This window comes from Rhincodon typus, chromosome 37 (genome assembly GCF_021869965.1).
Source record: "Rhincodon typus isolate 14 chromosome 37, sRhiTyp1.1, whole genome shotgun sequence".
NCBI lineage: Eukaryota > Metazoa > Chordata > Chondrichthyes > Orectolobiformes > Rhincodontidae > Rhincodon > Rhincodon typus.
In genome coordinates this window covers 19,670,934-19,690,700 of record NC_063368.1, presented here as the reverse complement: position 1 = coordinate 19,690,700, position 19,767 = coordinate 19,670,934, and the positions used below count along the sequence as shown (strand labels likewise).

Genomic DNA, 19,767 nt, shown 5'->3' with positions numbered 1-19,767 from the left:
AAAATTTTGTACAAGTGCATGGATGGGATAGGTATGAAGGGATAGCGACCGAACACAGGCAAGTGGGGCTAGTTTAAATGTGAAAGTTGGGCAGCATGGGCAAGTTGGGCCGAAGGGCCTGTTTCAATGCTGTAGACATCTATGACCCTTTGAGGTAAGTAATTCCTCCTCATCTCGACTTTAGATTTGCTGCAACGTCACAACAAGAAGCAAGTTCATTGATTCCTTCAAAATAACAAACAGTTTCTGGGAATTTGACTCTTTGTGCTCACCTGATTGAAAGACAAAACCCTCCTTTTAACAAAATCCCGCCTCCCACAAAGCAGGATAGGCTGCTCTGAGCAACTTCACTTGATGATTAGCCTCACTCACTTGTCAATTGCTACCTTAAAGGGAGGACACAGCTGAGAGAGAAAACTTGCCTTACTTGTTGGACTTTGCTTCATGTCAGTCCAGGAGTACAGCGAGAGAGAGAGAGAGAGAGGAAGAGAGAGAGAGCGAGAGGGAGAAAGAGAGAGGATTGGTCGCTGAGAGAGAGAACATGGGCAGCTCCCAGCTGGAGTGTTTGGAAGATAGTCACATTAATGTTAGAATTACTGACAAAAATCCAGAGTTTTATTATTGTGAACAGCAGCGTCAGGCCCTGGATGTGCTGCTAAAATCTGATGAGGTTAATTTTCGCAAGCTCCTGGAGAAAGAGGGAGTCAAAGAGTTTATTTCCTCAAAGGAGGCTAAGCAAATTCGTAGAAACCACCACAGATATGAGGTTGAGGGGAAAGACAGTGGAAAGGGTAAGAAGGCAGTGAGTGACAGCAAGTCGACATATTGGCCAGATCAGAGTGACACAACGATACCTGACCTGGACCTGGGCTGGACAGAGCCTGTCTCTTACCGAGGGGTCACCAGGGTCAGTGTGCACATGCACCCCCCAAGAAACAATGATCCTAATATCAAGCAGATTGTGCGTAAGATGATCCAAGAGGCCAGGAAGGTGAGTGAAGATCACAAACTAACCTTTGTTGCAATGTTCCCAAGCGTAATCACTGGTGCAAGGGAGGACATGTGGCAACTGGACACAGTAAGATCCCACAAGCAGTACTGTGATAATGACAATCCCTCAGCATTGACCCTCTGACAGTGTGGCACTCCCTCAGCACTGACCCTCCGACAGTGCGGCGCTCCCTCAGCACTGACCCTCTGACAGTGCGGCACTCCCTCAGTACTGACCCTCCGACAGTGCGGCACTCCCTCAGCACTGACCCTCCGACAGTGCTGCACTCCCTCAGCACTGACCCTCCGACAGTGCAGCACTCCCTCAGCACTGACTCTCCGACAGTGCGGCGCTCCCTCAGTACTGACTCTCCGACAGTGCGGCGCTCCCTCAGCAGTGTCCCTCTGACAGTGCAGCTCCTCCTCAGCACTGACCCTCTGATAGTGCGATGCTCCCTCAGCGCTGACCCTCTTAGTGCATGTGTACTGGAATCTGCGGGGACAGAGTGGGATTCTGAATTCTTGCTCCGTGAATCTGAGGTGAGCCTGTGTCCCAATCCACAGCTTCCCACCTTATCCCCCTTCCTCTCTCAGATCCCGTCCAACTTTCTGTTTGTTTCCATTTGAAGTCGGAGCCGTGGTGGCCACTCAGCCCCTTTATTTCAGCCTGATGTCTATAACTAGGGAGTTTTGAATGATCTATGCCGGTATCAGGTTCCCTGTACCACACTTAGTCCATGTTGCTTTCAGTTTTGCAACAGACTCCACTTACTCACCAGGACAAGGACCTCCGAAGAAAGCAGTCCTCCCTTTCTCTTGCCTGAATGCTTATCTCCAGACTTCTGTCTCTCTCAATGTCCCTTTGCTATGCCCCTCTCTACCTTTAAGAAAACTTCTTAAATACAATCCTTTCACTCAGACACTTAATCCAAGTTAGAGACAAAAAAACTGCAGATTCTGGAATCCAAGGGAGACAAACAGGAGGCTGGAAGAATACAGCAGGTCAGGCAATATCTGGAGGAAAGGATCAGTCAATGTTTCAGAAATAGTAGGAACTGCAGATGCTGGAGAATCTGAGATAACAAGGTGTAGAGCTGGATGAACATAGCAGGCCAAGCAGCATCAAAGGAGCAGGAAAGCTGACATTTTGGGTCTAGACCCTTCAGGGGTCTGGCCCGAAACACCAGCCTTCCTGCTCCTCTCATGCTGCTTGGCCTGCTGTGTTCATCCAGCTCTACACCTTGTTATCTTAGTCAATGTTTCAGGACTGGGTGTGGGGGTCGGGAGAACTGCAGATAAAGAGATGGGGGGGGTGGAGTGGAATGGTGGTGATAGGTGGACACTAATGGTAGGTACGACCTGGTTGGTCGATGGGAGGGATGAATCCAGTTGGTGGCTGGAAGGGAGGGTCAGAAGGTGGAATGGAAGGGAGGAGGTGGGGCTCGAAGGGGAGGCAGGGATGGATGGTAAGGTTATTTGAAATTGTGTTCTCCAATGTTGAGTCCTTCAGGCTGTAGGGTCCCCAGGCGGAAGATAAGGTGTTGTTCCTCAAATTTGCATTCCGAGTCACTGAGACACTGGAGGAGGCTGAGGATGGACATGTCAGAGCAGGAGTGAGACCTAATCACATAATCCAATTTTCCCACCCTGCCTCTCTGCCTCAGTCCATGGTGTTGTACTCACATCAATCCAAGAGCCTGGGTTCATGCGATCAGATATCACGGAGACACAGGTCAAAATTTGGGTCACATTTTAAAAGCTGCGATCACTTAATGTGACCACAAAACCTTTGGACTGTGCTAAGAAGGAAACTTGGCCAGTCTCAGTCTACATATACCTTTTTAAAAATTCCTTTACAGGATGAGGGCGTCGCTGGCTAGGCACCATTTATTGCCCATCCCTAATTGCCCAGAGGGCAGTTAGGAGTCAACCACATTGCTGTGGGTCTGGAGTCACATGTTGGCCAGACCAGGTAAGGATGGCAGTTTCCTTCCCTAAAGGGCATTAGTGAACCAGATGGGTTTTTCCAACAATCAACAATGGTTTCATGGTCATCATTAGATTTTTAATTACAGATGTTTATTGAATTCAAATTCCACCATCTGCTGTGGCAGGTCCCCAGAACATCAACCCGGGTCTCTAGATTAACAGTCCAGTGATAATACCACTAGGCCATTGCCTCTGTTCTCTGGTTCCAGCTCAGAGGGAGAAGCCAGTAATTAGTGGGAACAGAAAGTACTGATTGTGGTAGAGCTCCTTATTGATGTAGACAAGATCCTGTTAGTGTCATTCTCAACAATGTGACTGTGTCCTAGCTGCCCTCCTTTAAGAGACCTGACAAGATTTGCACTGAGGGTTACACAGTGGTTGGAGAGGAGACCTCATCACCTTCTGTAAGACCTTCCACAAGGTGTAGGAGCAGGAGCCGTTGAGCCAAGCATGTCCACACCACTATTCAATGGGATCATGGCTGATCTGATAATCCTCAAATCCACTTTCCTGCCTTTTCCCCATAACCCTCGATTCCCTTCCTGATTAGAAACCTGTTTATCTCAGCCTTGAATATCCTTGATGACCCAGCCTCGACAGCTCTCTGCGGTAAAGAATCTCACAGATTCACTCCCCTCTGGGAGAAGAAATTTCTCCTCATCTCTGTCTTAAATAGGCGACCCCTTACTCTGAGAAGATACCCTTGGGTCCTAGACTCTCCGACAACAGGAAACAACCTCTACATATTGTAGGTGTTGGTGTGTTCGCCGAGCTGGGAGATTTGAAAGCAGATGTTTTGTCCCCTTACTCGGTGACATCCTCAGTGCTGTGGAGCCCCCTGTGAAGCGCTGTTATCTTGTGCTGGTTCGAATTTAAAGGGTCTGGCTATTCTGATCACTCAAACCCTTTCCACATCTCCCCTGTGAAGTCCCCTAAGAATCTTACGTTTCAAAAAGATCACCTCTCATTCTTCTAAACTCCAATGACTACAGGCCTAACTCAACCGTCCTCATAAGATAGTCCCTCCATACCTAGGATCAGCCCAGTGAACCTTCCCTGGACTGCCTCCTGACACCTGTTTGTCTTTTCCTGGATAAGGGGACCAGAACTGTTCACAGTATTCCAGCTGTGCTGTGGTCCACCACAAGGGGCAATTAGGGTAATTAGGTAATGAATGCCCACGCTGACTCAGTGTGATTGAAGTTAAGAGTAAGCCATGTTGCTCTCTCGAAAAGCATTTCCTGATGTGAAGTGACTTAGGCTGTTATCTGAAGCTGTGCAAATGTGGATTATTTGCGCTTTAAGCAGACAAAGTGCTCACAGAAAGATGTGAAATTGTTAACTAAACGTTGGCCAAGGTAACCAGCGATCAGATGATTTCTGGCGGAGGAGATGATTGGGGGTTCTGGGTGTGCAGGTGGAATAACTCTGCGAGATGTGAGAGGGAGCCGGAGTCTCCTGGAGTTTCCCTGGGGATCTTTTCTCTTACAGTTCAACCTAAAATTAGATGCCATTTCCCACCACCCCCTCTGCCGCAGTTTATTTCCAGTGAGTCATGGGGGTGGGGGTGTTGGAGGAACAGAAAGGCAATGGCTGGGGCTGGGGCGGGAGGGGAATGTTTCGTACCCTTCCTTTCACAATCTTCTCCCCACTTCCTGCTCTCACTTAATCTTGATTCACATCTGATCAGTCATCAGTACCACTTCCATCACGGCTTTAGCTGTGAACTCTCAGAAACTGGCTTACGTGTCAGTAACAGTCCTGAGTAAATAAACAATTACAGCCCTTTCTCTAAATCCCATTTGTTCCGATTTCAAGCCATTCAGCAAAGTACACCCACCGTTACTCAGCTTGTATTCCTAAAAGAATTCACTCACATGACATGGGCGTCGCTGCCTGGGCCCAGCATTTATTGCCCATCCCTAGTTGCCCCTTGAGAAGGTGGGGGTGAGCTGCCTTCTTGAACCGCTGCAGTCCATGTGCTGTGGGTTGACCCACAATGTCCTTAGGGAGGGAATTCCAGGATTTTGACCCAGTGACACTGAAGGGACAGTGATATATTTCCAAGGTGAGTGGCTCAGAGGGGAACTTGCAGGGGGTAGTGTTCCCATGTATCTGCTGCCCTTGTTCTTTGAGACGGAAACGGTTGTGGGTTTGGAAGATGCTGCCAATGGAGCCTTATGGAGTTGGTGCACTGCATCTTGTAGATGGTACACATTGCTGCTACTGAGTGTTGGGGATGGAGGGAGTGGATGTTTGTGGATGTGGTGCCAATCAAGCGGCTGCTTTGTCCTGGATGGTGTCAAGGGTCATGAGTGTTGTTGGGGCTGCACCCATCAAGTGAATGAGGTTTTAGTGGGGGAGAACTTTGGGACCAGTGACCATAATTCTATTAGTTTTAAAATAGTGATGGAAAAGGATAGGCTTGGTCCACAAGTTAAAGTTCTAAATTGGGGCAAGGCTAATTATGACGGTATTAGACAGGAACTTTCAAAAGTTGATTGGAGGGGGAAGCTGTTTGCAGGTAAAGGGACAGTTGGGAAGTGGGAAGCTTTCGAAAGCGAGATAATGAGAGTTTGGGGCCAGTATGTTCCCGTTAGCATGAAGGGTAAAGCTGGCTGGAGTAGGGAACACTGGATGACTAGAGATATTGCTGCTCTGGTCAAGGAAAAAAAGGAAGCATATGTCAGGTATAAACAGCTGGGATCATGTGAAGCCTTTGAGGAATTTAGGGGGTATAGGAGTGTACTTAAGATGGAAATCAGGAGAGCAACTAAGGGACATAAGATGGCTTTGGCAAATAAGGCAAAGGAGAATTCAAAGAGATTTTACAAGTATGTTAAAGGCAAAAGAGTAATTAGGGAGAGAATAGGGCCCCTTAAAGATCAAAGAGATCACCTATGTGAGGACCAACAGGAGATGGGTTGAGATCCTAAACAAATATTTTGTTTCAGTATTTACTGTGCAGGAAGACATGGAAGCTGGGGAACTCGGGGAAATAAATAGTGATGTCTTGAAAAGTGCCTGCCTTACAGAAGAAAAGGTGCTGGAGGTCTTAAAAACGCATAAAGGTCGTTAAATCCCCAAGACCTGATCAAGTGTATCCTAGGGTCACCAGGTCCGAAACATTAACTCTGCCTTCACCTTCACAGATGCTGCCAGACCTGCTGAGCTTTTCCGGCAACTTTGTTTTTGTCCCTGATTTACAGTATCCGCAGTTCTTTCGGTTTTTATCCTAAAACATTGTGGGAAGCTAGGGAAGAAATTGTGGGGCCCCTAGCAGAGATATTTGTATCATCAATAACCACTGGTAAGGTACTGGAAGACAGGCAGGTGGCTAATGTGGTGCCATTATTTAAGAAAGGCTGTTAGGAAAAGCCAGGGAACTATAGGCCGGTGAGCCAGATGTCAGTGGTGGGAAAGATGTTGGAGGGGATTCTGAGGGACAAGATCTACAGGCATTTGGAAACGCAAGGACTGATTAGGGATAGTCAGCATGGCTTTGTGCGTGGGAAATTGTGTTTCACAAACTTGATTGTGTTTTTTGAAGAAATGACCAAGAAGGTAGATAAAGACCAATCACTAGATGTTGTTACATGAACTTTAGCAAGGCCTTTGACAAGGTTCTACGTGACTGGTTAGTAAGACATAGCACATGGGATCTGGGACAGCTAGCCAATTGAATACAAAATTGGCCTGACGGTAGGAGACAGAGGGTGGTGGTAGAGGGTTGTTGTTCAGACTGGAGGCACATGGCCAGCAGTGTGCCACAAGGATCGGTGCTGGGTCTGCTGTTGTTCCTCATTTACATAAATGATTTGGATGAGATTATAGGGGGTGTGGTTAGTAAGTTTGCAGATGACACCAGAATTGGTGGTATAGTGGGCACTGAAGAAGCTTATCTAAGATTACAACAGGGTCTTGAACAACTGGGCCAGTGTGGGCCAAGGAATAGCAGAGTTTAATTCAGATAAATGCAAGGTGTTGCATTTTGGTAAGACCAACCAGGACAGGATTTACCCAGTTAATGGTTGGCCTTGGGGAGCTTTTTTGAACAGAGAGACCTAGAGGTGCAGGTACATCGTTCGTTGAAAGTGGCATCACAGGTAGACAGAGTGGTGAAGTAGGCATTTTGCATGCTTGCCTTCATCAATCAGAACATTGAGTACAGGAGTTTGTTTGTCATGTTACAGCTGTACAAAACATTGGTAAGGCCATATTTGGAGTACTGTGTACAATTCTGGTCACACTTCTATCGGAAGAATGCTATTAAACTGGAAAGGGTGCAAAAAAGATTTGCAAGGATGTTATTGGGGCTGGAAGGTTTGAGTTATAAGGAGAGGCTGGATAGGCTGGGACTTTTTTTCCCTGGAGAGTAGGAGGCTGAGGGGTGACTTTATAGAGGTTTATAAAACCATGAGGGGCATGGATAGGGTGAATAGCCAAAGTCTTTTCCCCAGGGTAGTCCAAAACTGGACGGCATAGGTGAGAGGGGAAAGATTTAAAAGGGACCTAAGGGGCAATTTTATTGCACAGAGGGTGGTGCGTGTATAGTATGAACTGGCAGAGGAGGTGGTAGAGGTTGGTACAATTACAACATTTAAAAGGCATTCAGATAGGTACATGGATAGGAAAGGTTTAGATTAGTTTAAAAGCAGGCAAATGGGACTAGTTCAGGTAAGGAAACCTGGTCAGCATGGACGAGTTGGGCTGAAGGGCCTGTTACTTTGCTGTATGAGTCTATCCAGGCATGTGGGAAGTATTCCATCACACCCTTGACATGTGCCTTGTAGTTGGTGGATGGGTTTTGAAGAGTCAGGAGGCGAGTTACACACCGCTGTATTCCCAGCCTCTGGCCTGCTCTTGTTGTCACTGTGTTTATGTGGCAGGTCCAGGACAGTTTCTGGTCAACGCTAACCCTCAGGATGTTGATCTGAATATTCACAGTGAGAATATGTTTGAAGCCCTTCCTAGCCCCAGCATTCCCCCACCCATCAGGTGGTGCTGCCGGCTACTGACTTTCAGTTCCACCGCTATAAAGAGCCCCTTGGTACATCAGTTCAGACAGCTATTCAACCACAGTAAGCATCACCGACTAGCACCATTCTGTCTTAGTCGGACAGGTGAACTCACCAAAGTCCCCACTAAGTATTCCAGCAGATAGTGAGGAGGAATGGGGCCGATTCCTCGTGTCGCATCCATGTGGCAGGAAGTTGGCATAGAACCCAATGCAGGGAAGTTGTATCAAAGTCACTGCCTCCTGCAGGCAGTTAATGGCACTGCAAAATCCAGGAAGCAGAACTGAGTGAAATAACATCCCCCAAACTTGCCCCGTGTTAGTAGATCACTCTATAGTGCCCTGAAATGTCCCTGAACACCACCAGCTCTCTAACTGCCCTGCCCCACTACTGTAACGCATTCACATTGTTACCCCCGGGGCTAGAGAATCTAGAGCCTGGGGCACACTCACCGAATACAGAGACAGTGGCTCGGGACTGAGACACAGACAAATTAGTCTGCTCAAGTAAAAGTTATGAATCGTTTGAATTCTCTACCCCAGAGGGTTTGGAGATGAGTGTAGGCTGCAACATTCAGGTTTTTATCCTTTCGGACCACTGAGGGTCACAGCGAATGAAGTCGAAACCCAAGATTAGCTGTAATCCTGCTGAATGGCAGAACAGGCTTGAAGGGCTGAATGGCCAACTTCTGCTCCTATTTCCTGCATTGCCTGCTTAATATCGCTAAAGACAGAAAGCCACCCAGACCCCACTGCTGTTTAAAATAGGGGTATTTCTTTGTGAGCAAAGGCTGGGCTGGTGTCCACAGTGAGACTTTCGTTGTGAGAATCAGCTCTCGGTATAGTTACAGGAAGGGAGTCGAATCAGAGCGATGCTGACTTTGTTTTTTTTTTGGAGGTTGCTGAGTTTATCTCGTTCAGATCAGAACATGTTAAGCAAATAGAAAGCCACAGCCCAGCCTGCAGCCCAGGTAAAGGAAGAGGAAGGATGTTGTTATCATCTCAATCTCCAACAACTAACACCCCTCTCATCTGATCTGCACACAGCCACATGTTAACCCTCTGTAAGCTGCAGGAGGTATCAAACCAAACCCAGCCACCTTCCTGAAAACCACCTTGTTCCCTGCTGCTTGGTAACTCTCTCTGTTACGCATCCCTCCTCACAAATCCATTCAATCCATCATTTCAGGCTGTATCTAAACTTGGGAATTCAATCCCTTAACCTGTCTGTGGATTCCCTCCAAACAGCCTTCTCACCATATTACGGTCATTGTGTTCATATCTCCCTATGTGGCTCACTGTCATAGAGTCATAGAGTCATACAGAACGGAAACAGACCCTTCGGTCCAACCAGTCCGTACCAACCATAATCCCAAACTTAACAATTACTTTCTGAAGAAAGGTCTAGGCCCGAAACGTCAGCCTTCCTGCTCCTCTGATGCTGCTTGGCCTGCTGTGTTCATCCAGCTCTACACCTTGTTATCTTTCTTAACTTAACACCTGCCTGCTCCTGGCCCATATCCCTCTAAGCCTTTCCTATTCGTATACCTATTCAAATGTCTTTTAAACGTTGTAACTGTACCCACATCCACCACTTCCTCAGGAAGTTCATTCCACACGCGAACCACCTTCTGTGTAAAACATTTGCCTCTATTTTTTAAAATTTCTCTCCTCTCACCTTAAAAATGTGCCCCCTCGTCTTGAAATCCCCCATTGTAGGGAAAAGACAATTACAGTGTTTTATAAAGCTCCTGGAAGACACCTTACTTACTCATTTACAGGATGAGGGTGTCTCTGGCTAGGGCAGCATTTATTGCCCATCCCTAATTGCCCAGAGGGCAGATCACAGTCAACCACATTGGCTGTGGGTCTGGAGTCACATGTAGGCCAGACCAGGTAAGGATGGCAGATTTCCTGATGGAAATCCAGATGGGTTTTTCCTCTTCAATCAGAAGTGGTTTCATGGCCATAATTAGACTCTCAATTCTAGATTTCTTTAATTGAATTCAGATTCCAGTATCTGCCAGAGTGGAGTTCAAACCCAAGTCCCCAGAACATTGCATGGAGTCACAGAAATGTACAGCACAGAAACGGACCCTTCAGTCCAACTCGTGCAGACCAGATATCCTAAATTAATCTAGTCCCATTTGCCAGCATTTGGCCCATATCCCTCTAAACCCTTCCTGTTCATATACCCATCCAGATGCCTTTTAAATGTTGTAATTGTACCAGCCTCCACCACTTCCTCTGGCAGTTCGTTCCACACGTGAACCATCCTCTGTGTGAAAAAGTTGCCCTTCAGATCCCTTTTAAATCTTTCCCTACTCACCTTAAACCTATGCCCTCTAGTTTTGGACTCCCCCATCCTGGGGAAAAGACCTTGGCTATTCACCCTTACCATGACCCTTATGATTTTATAAACCTCTATAAGGTCACCCCTCAGCCTCCAATGCTCCAGGGAAAATAGCCCCAGCCTGTTTAGTCCCTCCCTGCAGCTCAAGCCCTCCAACCCTGGCAACATCCTCATAAATCTTTTCTGAACGCTTTCACATTTCACAACATCCCATTTCCTGGGTCAATATTCTATTAATCCTCCCATTGTGGCACTGCAAAGGAGAGGGTGAGGTGTGGGGAGCAGGATGGAGGGAGTGGGATGGAGGAACGGAGTGTTGAGGGAGTGAGGAGGAATGAGGTAGGGGGAGCGAGAGGCTGAGGTGAATGTTATCCTTCAGCTGTTCAGATGGAGTTTAAACAAATAATCCCCTGGGGTTGCTGTGCTGTGAAGGCTGAAATTTGCAAAGCGATTATTTTCCTGTAATTCAGATGAAGGAATTACAAATCATTAATTAAACCGGATCTGCTGGTTTCTAGTTTAAGCCCAGAGGGAATACAATGGGCACAGAATCACACATTAATGTCAACTGACACCTCAAACAGAAAATACTTCCTTAAACTGCTCAAAGGCATCACTGCACTGTCCCTGGCAATGACCCAGGACCAACCCAGGTTAATGCTGGAAATCTGAAACAAACTCTGAGAGTGCTGGAGAAACTCAGCAGATCTGGCAGCTTCTGTGGAGAGAGAAACAGAGTTCATGTTTCTAGTTGGATATGTTCTGAACAGTTCCTCCACCACGTTCTGTTCCTCTCCCTGTTAATGGACCAGGGTTTCGCTGAGGGAATTCAGTCCCAGGATTAAATTGAGACTGTGACTAATGACAGCTTCTGATTGAGCTTCTCTCCTTCTTCAATCCTTTACATTGTCAACAGCATTTTCATTCCAATATTGAAACAAGAGGCTTCCTTATTCCCTCCACCTCACTGCCCTCTCTCCCCCTCAGTCTCTCTCCCCCTCATCTTAACAGTCCGTCCCTCCATCTCTCCCTCTCTTTCCACCTTATTCACTTCCTCCCTCCCTCTGCCTCCACTTTCGTTCCTCTCTTTCGCAGGAATATTGTGTAAGTTCAAATCTTTAATATTACAAATTCAACAAATGCACTGGTTACATCAGGTTGAGGATTTAATTCCCATTTGAACTAAAGGGATACAGGGTCATTACTGCACAGAAGGAAACTATTCAACCCATCAAGTCCATGCCAGCTCCTAGACTAATGCAGTCAGCCCCATTCCCTCATCTAACCCTATAGTCCCAGAGTCTTTCTGTCCCTCAGACACAAATTTCCAGTCATTTCTCACCGGGTTGTAATAACTCAAAGTGGGGAGGCAAAGGCCTAGTAGTATTATCGCCGACCTATTAACCCACAGACCCAGGCAATGCTCTGGGGACCTGGGTTCAAATCCCACCATTGGCAAACGGTGGAATTTGAATTCAATAAAAATCTGGAATTAAAAGCCTAATTCTGTTGATGGTCAAGGAAAATTATCTGGGTCGCTAATGTCCTTTAGGGAAGGAAACTGCCATCCTTACCTGGTCAGGCCTACATGTGACTCCAGACCCACAGCAACGTGGTTGACTCATAACTACCCTCTGGGCAATTAGGGATGGGCAATAAATGCTGCCTGGCCAGAGACACCCTCATCCCGTGAATGGATTAAAAACAAAGTTGGGAACTGGATGGTGAATGTTTTGAAAGTGTCTCATTAATGTTTGATTTATTCAGATTATTGCAGTTGTTATGGATGAATTCACAGACCGGAATATATTTGAGGATCTGATTGAGGCTTTTTACCGGCGGAGACTCCCTGTTTATATCATCCTGGACCAGGGCAACGTGAAGTATTTTCTGGAAATGTGCAAGAAAAGAGAATTGAACGATGTGATGATACGTGTGAGTGTCCCACGGGAGGGTCTGACTCTGTGCAGAGTCTGCACACTCCTCTCCATCTCCTGCTGAGGTGACTCTGTCATCCCCTTCCCCTCAATCTCCCACTCCCTGCTTTCCCTCATTCTCCTGCACTCCTCTCCCTCTTCCCCCCTGTCTTTCCCTCTCCCTGACCTCCCCTCCCTGCTTCCCTTTCCCCCTCTCCCCATCCTTCCCTCTCCCTCTTTTTCACTTCTCCTCCCTTCCCCTCGCTCTTCCCCTCCCACTCCTCTCCCTCTTCCCCCTTTCTTTCCCTCTCCCTGACCTCCCCTCTCCCCTTTCCCCCCCTCCCCCTCATCTCTCCCCCTCTCGCTATCCTTCTCTCCCCCTCGCTCTTCCCTCCCACTCTTCTCCCTCTCTCTCTTACTCCCTCTAGCCCTCCCTCTGCACCCCCACTCCTCACTCTCCCCTGTCTCCCATCCCCCCCACTTCTCCCCCTCCCCCACCACACCAAACAGGAGCCCTCACTGTCTCCAATTCCCAGATGATAATGCTGATGGTCAGGGATCTTGGGCTAAATTCAGATAGTTTCTAATCACCCTCTTCAGAAATGTTCTTACACACCCTTTTGGAGCAGGTGGGACTTGAAAGGATCTCCTAGCTCAGAGGCAGGGACACTATCACCGCACCATAAGAAGCCCTCAGGCTAAATCGAAGGGCTCAGACCTGATGTGGAGCAGGAGATGGTTCATAAAGAGGGTGAATTCTCTCTGGCACAACCAGAGAGCTGTCAGTTTGGGGCCCAGTGCGGGGGCTAGTACTGGGGCACTGTGTGGGAGTCAAGAACAAGGTACGGTGTTGGGGTCAGGATCGAGACATTGGTAGCGAGAGAGAGAGAGACAGTAATAGACAGAAAGAGAAAGAGAGAGGACAGTGGTAGAGAGAGACAGACATTGAGAGAGAGAAAGAGAGAACATTCGGAGTGATAGAGAGAGACAGTAATAAAAAGAGAGATAGAGAGAGAGAGACAGTCATACAGAGAAAGAGAGAGAGAGAGAGACAGTGACAGAGAGACAGTGAGAGAGAGAGAGAGAGGGAGACAGAGTGTGAGAGAGAGACAGTGAGAGAGCGAGACAGACAGAGTGAGAGAGAGAGAGACAGAGAGAGAGTGTGAGAGAGACATAGAGAGAGAGAGACAGTGTGAGAGAGAGAGACAGTGTGAGAGAAAGAGACAGTGAGAGACAGAGCCAGAGAGAGAGAGAGACAGACAGACAGAGAGAAGCAGAGAGAGAGAGAGAGATGGAGAGACGGAGATATATATTTCAGTCCCTGAGCCTCTTGTTTCTCTGCAGTACCTGCGAGTCCGTTCCATTGCTGGCACAGGCCTGTATTTGGCATCAGGATATGTCACTGGTTCCTTAGACCAGAGGTTTATGATTGTGGATGGCGACAAAGTGATTTCAGGATCATACAGGTAACTCCAGACAACACTGGTTCATTGTTGGAGCAGGTTAGAGCTGACAGCAGTTCTATTTCTGTGTCCCAGTTACATTAATGGGACGTGGTTTTCTGTTCCCAGTTTCTACCCCTCTGTACGGTTACAGCAGTGTGTGAGAGAGACCTTTCCCATCTCCCATTAATGCTTCCTGCTTGGAATTTGGCTCATTGTGTCTGCATTGGCTTTCCTAACCGAGAACTCATCTCATTCGATTCCCTGCTTCCCCCATACTCTACATTCCAGACCCTAAACCACTTGCCGTGTGAAATTCCTTTCTCTCACATCCCATTTGCTTCTTTTACCAACCAGAATAGTCTTGTCCCAGCCACCCTGTCCAGACCTCTCATGAGTTTGAGAACTTCTCTCAAATCTCCTCTCAGCCTTTTCCTGTCCAGGCCAAACAGTTCCAACCTCTCCGATCTTTCTTCACAAACAAAGTGTCTCCTCTCTAGAAACATTCTCATGAACCTTTTTTGCCCGCGCTCTCTCTCTCTCTCCCTCCAGTGCTTTTACTTCTGCCCTATAACATTGCACCCACAATCCTTCAGCTGAGGTCTAACCAGGGTCTTGTACAAGTTCACCATCACCTCCTCGCTCATGTACTCTGTCTCCACCCCACCCCAACCCCACCGATAATAGAGCTGAGGAGGCCTTATTAGCTACTTTCTCAACCTGCCCTCCTGCTCCTATGACTCATGTACCTTTGCTCCTGAACACTCTTTAGAACAGCCCTTTTTATTTCATAAAAACCAAAAGAACTGCGGATGCTGGAAATCAGAAACTAAAACAGGAACAGTACCTTTTTCTTTCATACCGTCTCTCTATGTTCTTTGTCCCGATAATATTACCTCACACCTCTCTGTATTGAACCCTATCTGCCCACTCCCATCACCTTGTCAATGTCCTTTTGGAGTTCCACACTGTCCCCTTCACAATTTACAATTCTCCGAAGGTTAATATTGTCTACAAACTTTGACATTGTTCCCCTAAATCGAGCCCATTAATATATTTCAGGACAAGTAAGGCTGCCAACACAACGAAATGTCCACTAGTCCCAGAAACATCCTTCCCCCCATTGTCTCCTGTCATTCAGCTCCATTCTGTATTCCCATGACTAATGTCCCCTTTATTCTCTGAGCTAGAAATCTGCTCACACATCTGTCATGTTTTTCAAGTGCTTTCAAGTGCCCTCATCAACTCTCTCTGTCACCTCTTAAAAAATTCCAGCAAGTCCAACATTATTTTCCCTCAACATCTGTTTGCTGTCTTTCCTAAATTAACCTGCTTTTTGTTTTTGTGATTTTCTCTGGAATTATCTTTCTGAGAGCTTCTCCATCATAGAACATAGAACAGTATAGCACAGTACAGGCCCTTTGGCCCACGATGTTGTGCTGAACTTTTACCCTAATCTTAAGGTTTATCTAACCTCCACCCCTACCTTATACTATCATCCATATGCCTATCTAATAGCCGCTTAAATGCCCCTAATGAGGCCAACTCCACTACCCTCTCCGGCAATGCATTCCACGCCCCTACCACTCTCTGAGTAAAGAACCTACCTCTGACGTCTCCCCTATATCTACCTCCACTCACTTTAAAGCTATGCCCCCTCATAATAGCTACCTCCACCCTAGGAAAAAGTCTCCGGCTGTCTACTCTATCTATACCTCTGATCATTTTGTACACCTCTATTAAGTCACCCCTCGTCCTTCGTCGTTCTAAAGAGAAAAGCCCTAGCTCTCTCAACCTTTCCTCGTAAGACCTTCCCTCCATTCCAGGCAACATCCTGGTAAATCTCCTCTGCACCTTTTCCAACACTTCCACATCTTTCCTGTAATGAGGCGACCAGAACTGGACACAATACTCCAGATGTGGCTGAACCAGGGTTTTGTATAGCTTACACTGCAGTGAAAGTGACTGATCTGTATCAGCTGGCCTTGTCCTCACATCTTCCTTTGAACAAGGGGCAATTGCTCAGTCCCCTGTGTCCTGCTGAACAATTCTGGCCAGTCGCATGGTTCCATCATTTCCACTCTCACTTCCCTCAGTGTTTTGTGAGTAGGTGTGTGTTGGGGGGGAAGACAGGGAGAGAGAAAAAGTGTGTTTCTATGTGTGGGCGTGTACATTTTACCTCTGTGTGCATCTGCCTGTCTGTCTACATATGTATGTGTGTCTACCTGTTTCTGCACATGTGTGTATATGTTTGTGTGTGTGTCTTCTTGTCTGTATATGCGTATCTGTCTGGGTCTGTGTCTGTCTGCCTGTCTCTCTGTATGTGTGTGTGTGTCTGACACTGTGTCTCAGTTTGCCTGTCTGTCTCTCTGGATGTGTCTCTCTCTCTGTCTGTGTCAGTGTGTGTGAGTGTGTGTGTGTGTGTCTGTCTGTGTGTCAGTCTGTGTATCTGTCTCTGTGTGTGTGTCTTGGTCTGTCTCTCTGTCTGTGTGTGTGTGTCAGTCCGTATCTGTCTGTATCTCTGTCTGTGCGTGTGTGTCTGTGTGTGCGTGTGTCTGTCTGTGTGCGCGTGCGTGCCTCTGTGTGCGTGCCTGTGTGTGCGTGTGTCTGTCTGTGTGTGCGTGCCTGTGTGTGTGTGTGTCTGTGTATCTGTCTGTGTGTGCGTGCCTGTGTGTGCGTGTGTCTGTCTGTGTGCCAGTGCATGTGTGTCTGTGTGTGCGTCTGTGTATCTGTCTGTGTGCGCATGCGTGTGTCTGTGTATCTGTCTGTGCGTGTGTGCATGTCTGTGTGTGCGTGTGTGTCTGTCTGTGTGCACGTGCGTGTCTGCGTCTGTGTGCGCATGTGTGTGTCTGTGTGTGTGCGCGTGCACGTGTATGTGCGCGTGCCTGTCTGTGCGTGTGCGCGTGTGTCTGTGTGCACATGCATGCGTGTCTCTGTCTGTCTGTGTGCAATGCCCGATTGGTCTGTGGCCAGCTGTGTGTGAACATGGATCGAGTAGTGGGGAGACTCCCTGGATACAGACACTCCCTTTACTCCCTCCCTCCCCCCAGACTCTCTGTAAACAGACTCTTTTCAAACTTCCTCTTGTAAAACGGTAAAAGGGCCTGAAGCTGGGTTTGTGATTTGTCACCAGTTTCACGTGGAGCTGTTCTCGGCTGCACCGCAGCACCGTGGCTATCTACACTGGCCAGATCCTGGAAAATTTTGATGTGGAGTTCAGGCAGCTCTACGCCAACTCAGACCCAGTGGATCTGCATGAGCTCCTCGACATCAAGGTCGGATTTACAGGCCTGACTTCTGGCCTCAGTGCCAGCCCAGTCCCCCGTTGCTCTGATGACCTCAACAGGAAGCTCAATAATCCCAAATACCTCCTGGTGACAGAGGGATGGCGTCGGGTCTCCTCGGAAAACCAACTGCTTCCTGCAGGCGAGTTGAAGGTGAGGGAGAGCAGTGTGAAGTTCCGAGAGAGGAGGGGAACCATGAAGGACAGTAAGAAGGAGGATCACAGTAAATCGATTCAGGCTGTTGAGGATTGGCTGCTGAAGAACGATGTCCGGGGCCTGGACAAACCTGAGCCTCTTGAAGACCTGGTGCCAGCCAGCAAGATGCCCAATGCCAACCACCAAGCCACCTCCCAGTTCAGCATCTCAAACTGGTTCCGAACCAGCTCCAGGAAGTTCAAACTAGTGGACAGTGACTCCCAACCAGTCTCCGAGCCCAAAGCCTCCAGGGGAAACCGGAGGTCCAAGTTGAAGAAAGACTCAGCCAAAAGTGAGAAGATGACCATGGAGACTGAAAGCCTAACAGACATGGGCGCAGGTACCCTCTACCCACTTCTGTGGGCTTTCAAAATCCATTTTTCTATTTATTCATTTACTTCCCATCCCTAGTTGCCCAAAGGACAGTTAAGAGTCAACCTCATAATGCCTTACAGCACAGAAACAGGCCTTTGGCCCACCTCGTCCATGTCAACCTGGTTTCCCAAACTAAACAAATCCCATTTACCCACATCCCTTTAAAACTGAAGAAAGGTCTAGGCCTGAAATGTCAGCCTTCCTGCTCCTCGGCCTGCTGTGTTCATCCAGCTCTACACCTTGGTATCTAACCAGACTTTTGGGTCTGGAGTCACATTTAATCCAGACTAGGTAAGGATGGCTTGTTTCCTTTCCTAAAGGACATTAGTCAACCGGCTGGGCTTTGACAACAACTGACAGTATTAAGCTAATGTTTTACTCCATATTTTTATTAAATTCAAATTTCACCACCTGCCATGGTGGGGCTTGAACTCACATCCTTAGAACATGAGGCTGGGTTCTGGATTCCTACAGCAGTGACATTACCCTTCAACCACCACCTCCCCTAAACTCTCTAGCCCCCTTTTGCACTCTCCTATCCAATGGGAGTTTGCAATGCAGGGATTTCTTCTTCAGTTTGGACTGTTTTCCATGAGGTTTAATGCCTTGGTTTTAAAATCCCTCCTTGTAGGTCATCCCTTCCCCCAGGCCGATAATTAAACCCAAATCCTGTGCGTGTTGAGATTAGAAACAGACAGACCGCTGGAGACACTCAGAAAGGGGCAGTGTCTGAGGGAAGAGAAACAGAGTTAATGCTTTGTACCCAGTGTGACTCTGCATTAGAATTGAAGGGGGCCTGGAAAATAAGGCTGTTGTTGGAGGAGGAGCAAGGGGAACAAATGGTGAGGGTGGCCACAGCAAAAGGCAAAGGGAGTGCTAACGAGGGTAGAGGAGTGATTGAGATGCAGAATAGATGTTAATGCTACGTGTCCACAGCAGAAAATAGGTCTCCTAGGAACAAACTCATGCAAACAAACCACTAGATGGGAAGAGATAACACAGTGTGGAGCTGGAGGAGCACAGTGGACCAGGCAGCATCACAGGAGCAGGAGGATGTTTTGGACCGGGACTCTTCTTCAGGAAAACTTTCCTCCTCCTCTGATGCTGCCTGGTCCACTGTGCTCCTCCAGCTCCACACTGTGTTATCTCTTCCCATGTAATGTTTTGTTGACTGCAACATCGGCAGTTCTTACTAACTCATTAGATGGGAAGGGGTTGTTCAGACTCTGAAGTTGTTGAACTCAATGTTGAGTCATACAGCACTGAAATAGCCCCTTCGGCCAACCAGTCCTTACCGACTATAATCCCCAAAGAGTCCTGAAGGTTGTAAAGTGCCGAAGTGCAGGATGAGGAGATCTTCCTCAGGCTGGAACAGGGCTTCGCTGGAATGGGTCCAGGACAGAAAAGGTTAGCTTGAGGGCAAACTCTGCCAATCCCTGTCACCTCCATCAACCTGATCCCAGATCCCTGGCTTTTCCCCCATTGTCATTGCTCCACCACTGGCGGCCTGGAGCCCGAAGTTTTGGAATTCTGTCTCCAGGTGGGATTTTGAACTCCTGTCCATTAGAGCCCTGTCTTCCCACCCCCTCACGACCAGGCCGATCTCTCTCACCACCCCAATCCATCATTCCCACCCCCCGTCCCCCCCAGATCTTACTAACCCTCTGCCTTTGTGTTTTCACAGGGAAGGCCAGTCCCTCCATGTCAGAGAAAGGTCCCAGCAGAAACACCACAAAGAGCAAGGAGCAGTGTGTGCTGTCATGAGGACCTGGGTCGAAGGTTTGGGGAGTGCGGGAAGGGGTGGGGGAGGCACGAGGGATTTGTGGTGTCGGCTGGGTGAGTTAATTCCAGGTTGATGTTTGTACCCAGCCTGTTAGTGCTTTGTTCCTGTCATCGTGATGTCAAGAGTGAGCCCCCAGTGGATTGAGGTTACAGAGGTTGGGGGGCGGGGGGGAGGAAGGAGGGGGCGAGTGTGGGGAGGAGAGAGTGTTCAGCATCTTGCTGCCTCCTGCTGGGTAACCCCTGCAGTGACGGAGCCAATCACCCCTGTTTTTCCCCACGTGCTTCTTCTTGAGGAACCCCATGGTCCTGAGCCTCACAGAGTAGAAAGATCCCAGGAGTGACCAGTGTTGACATTGGGTTGCATTGCCCTGGTTTCGAGGGGTGGTGGGGTGGGGGGGGGGGGGGGGGGGGGGGGGGGGGGGGG

At 48.1% G+C, this 19,767-nt stretch overlaps 1 protein-coding gene across 1 annotated transcript; it reads left to right on the top strand.

Moving 5' to 3' along the window:
• Window positions 1-424: 424 nt before the first annotated feature.
• On the top strand, window positions 425-19,490 carry LOC125487144 (protein FAM83F-like). The gene is made up of 5 exons (XM_048617394.1): window positions 425-991; window positions 12,117-12,284; window positions 13,610-13,731; window positions 16,841-17,526; window positions 19,246-19,490. Exons 1-5 carry the CDS (start codon window positions 542-544, stop codon window positions 19,323-19,325), a joined length of 1,506 nt encoding a protein of 501 aa, XP_048473351.1. The 5' UTR covers window positions 425-541; the 3' UTR covers window positions 19,326-19,490.
• The last annotated feature ends 277 nt before the right edge of the window (window positions 19,491-19,767 follow it).

Excerpts from the sequence above, each read along its gene's own strand:
- LOC125487144 (XM_048617394.1), top strand. The coding sequence starts at position 542 with ATGGGCAGCTCCCAGCTGGAGTGTTTGGAAGATAGTCACATTAATGTT. Across the intron at positions 992-12,116 it reads TGATCCAAGAGGCCAGGAAG|ATTATTGCAGTTGTTATGGA; the intron begins GTGAGTGAAGAT and ends TGATTTATTCAG. Across the intron at positions 12,285-13,609 it reads TGAACGATGTGATGATACGT|TACCTGCGAGTCCGTTCCAT; the intron begins GTGAGTGTCCCA and ends GTTTCTCTGCAG.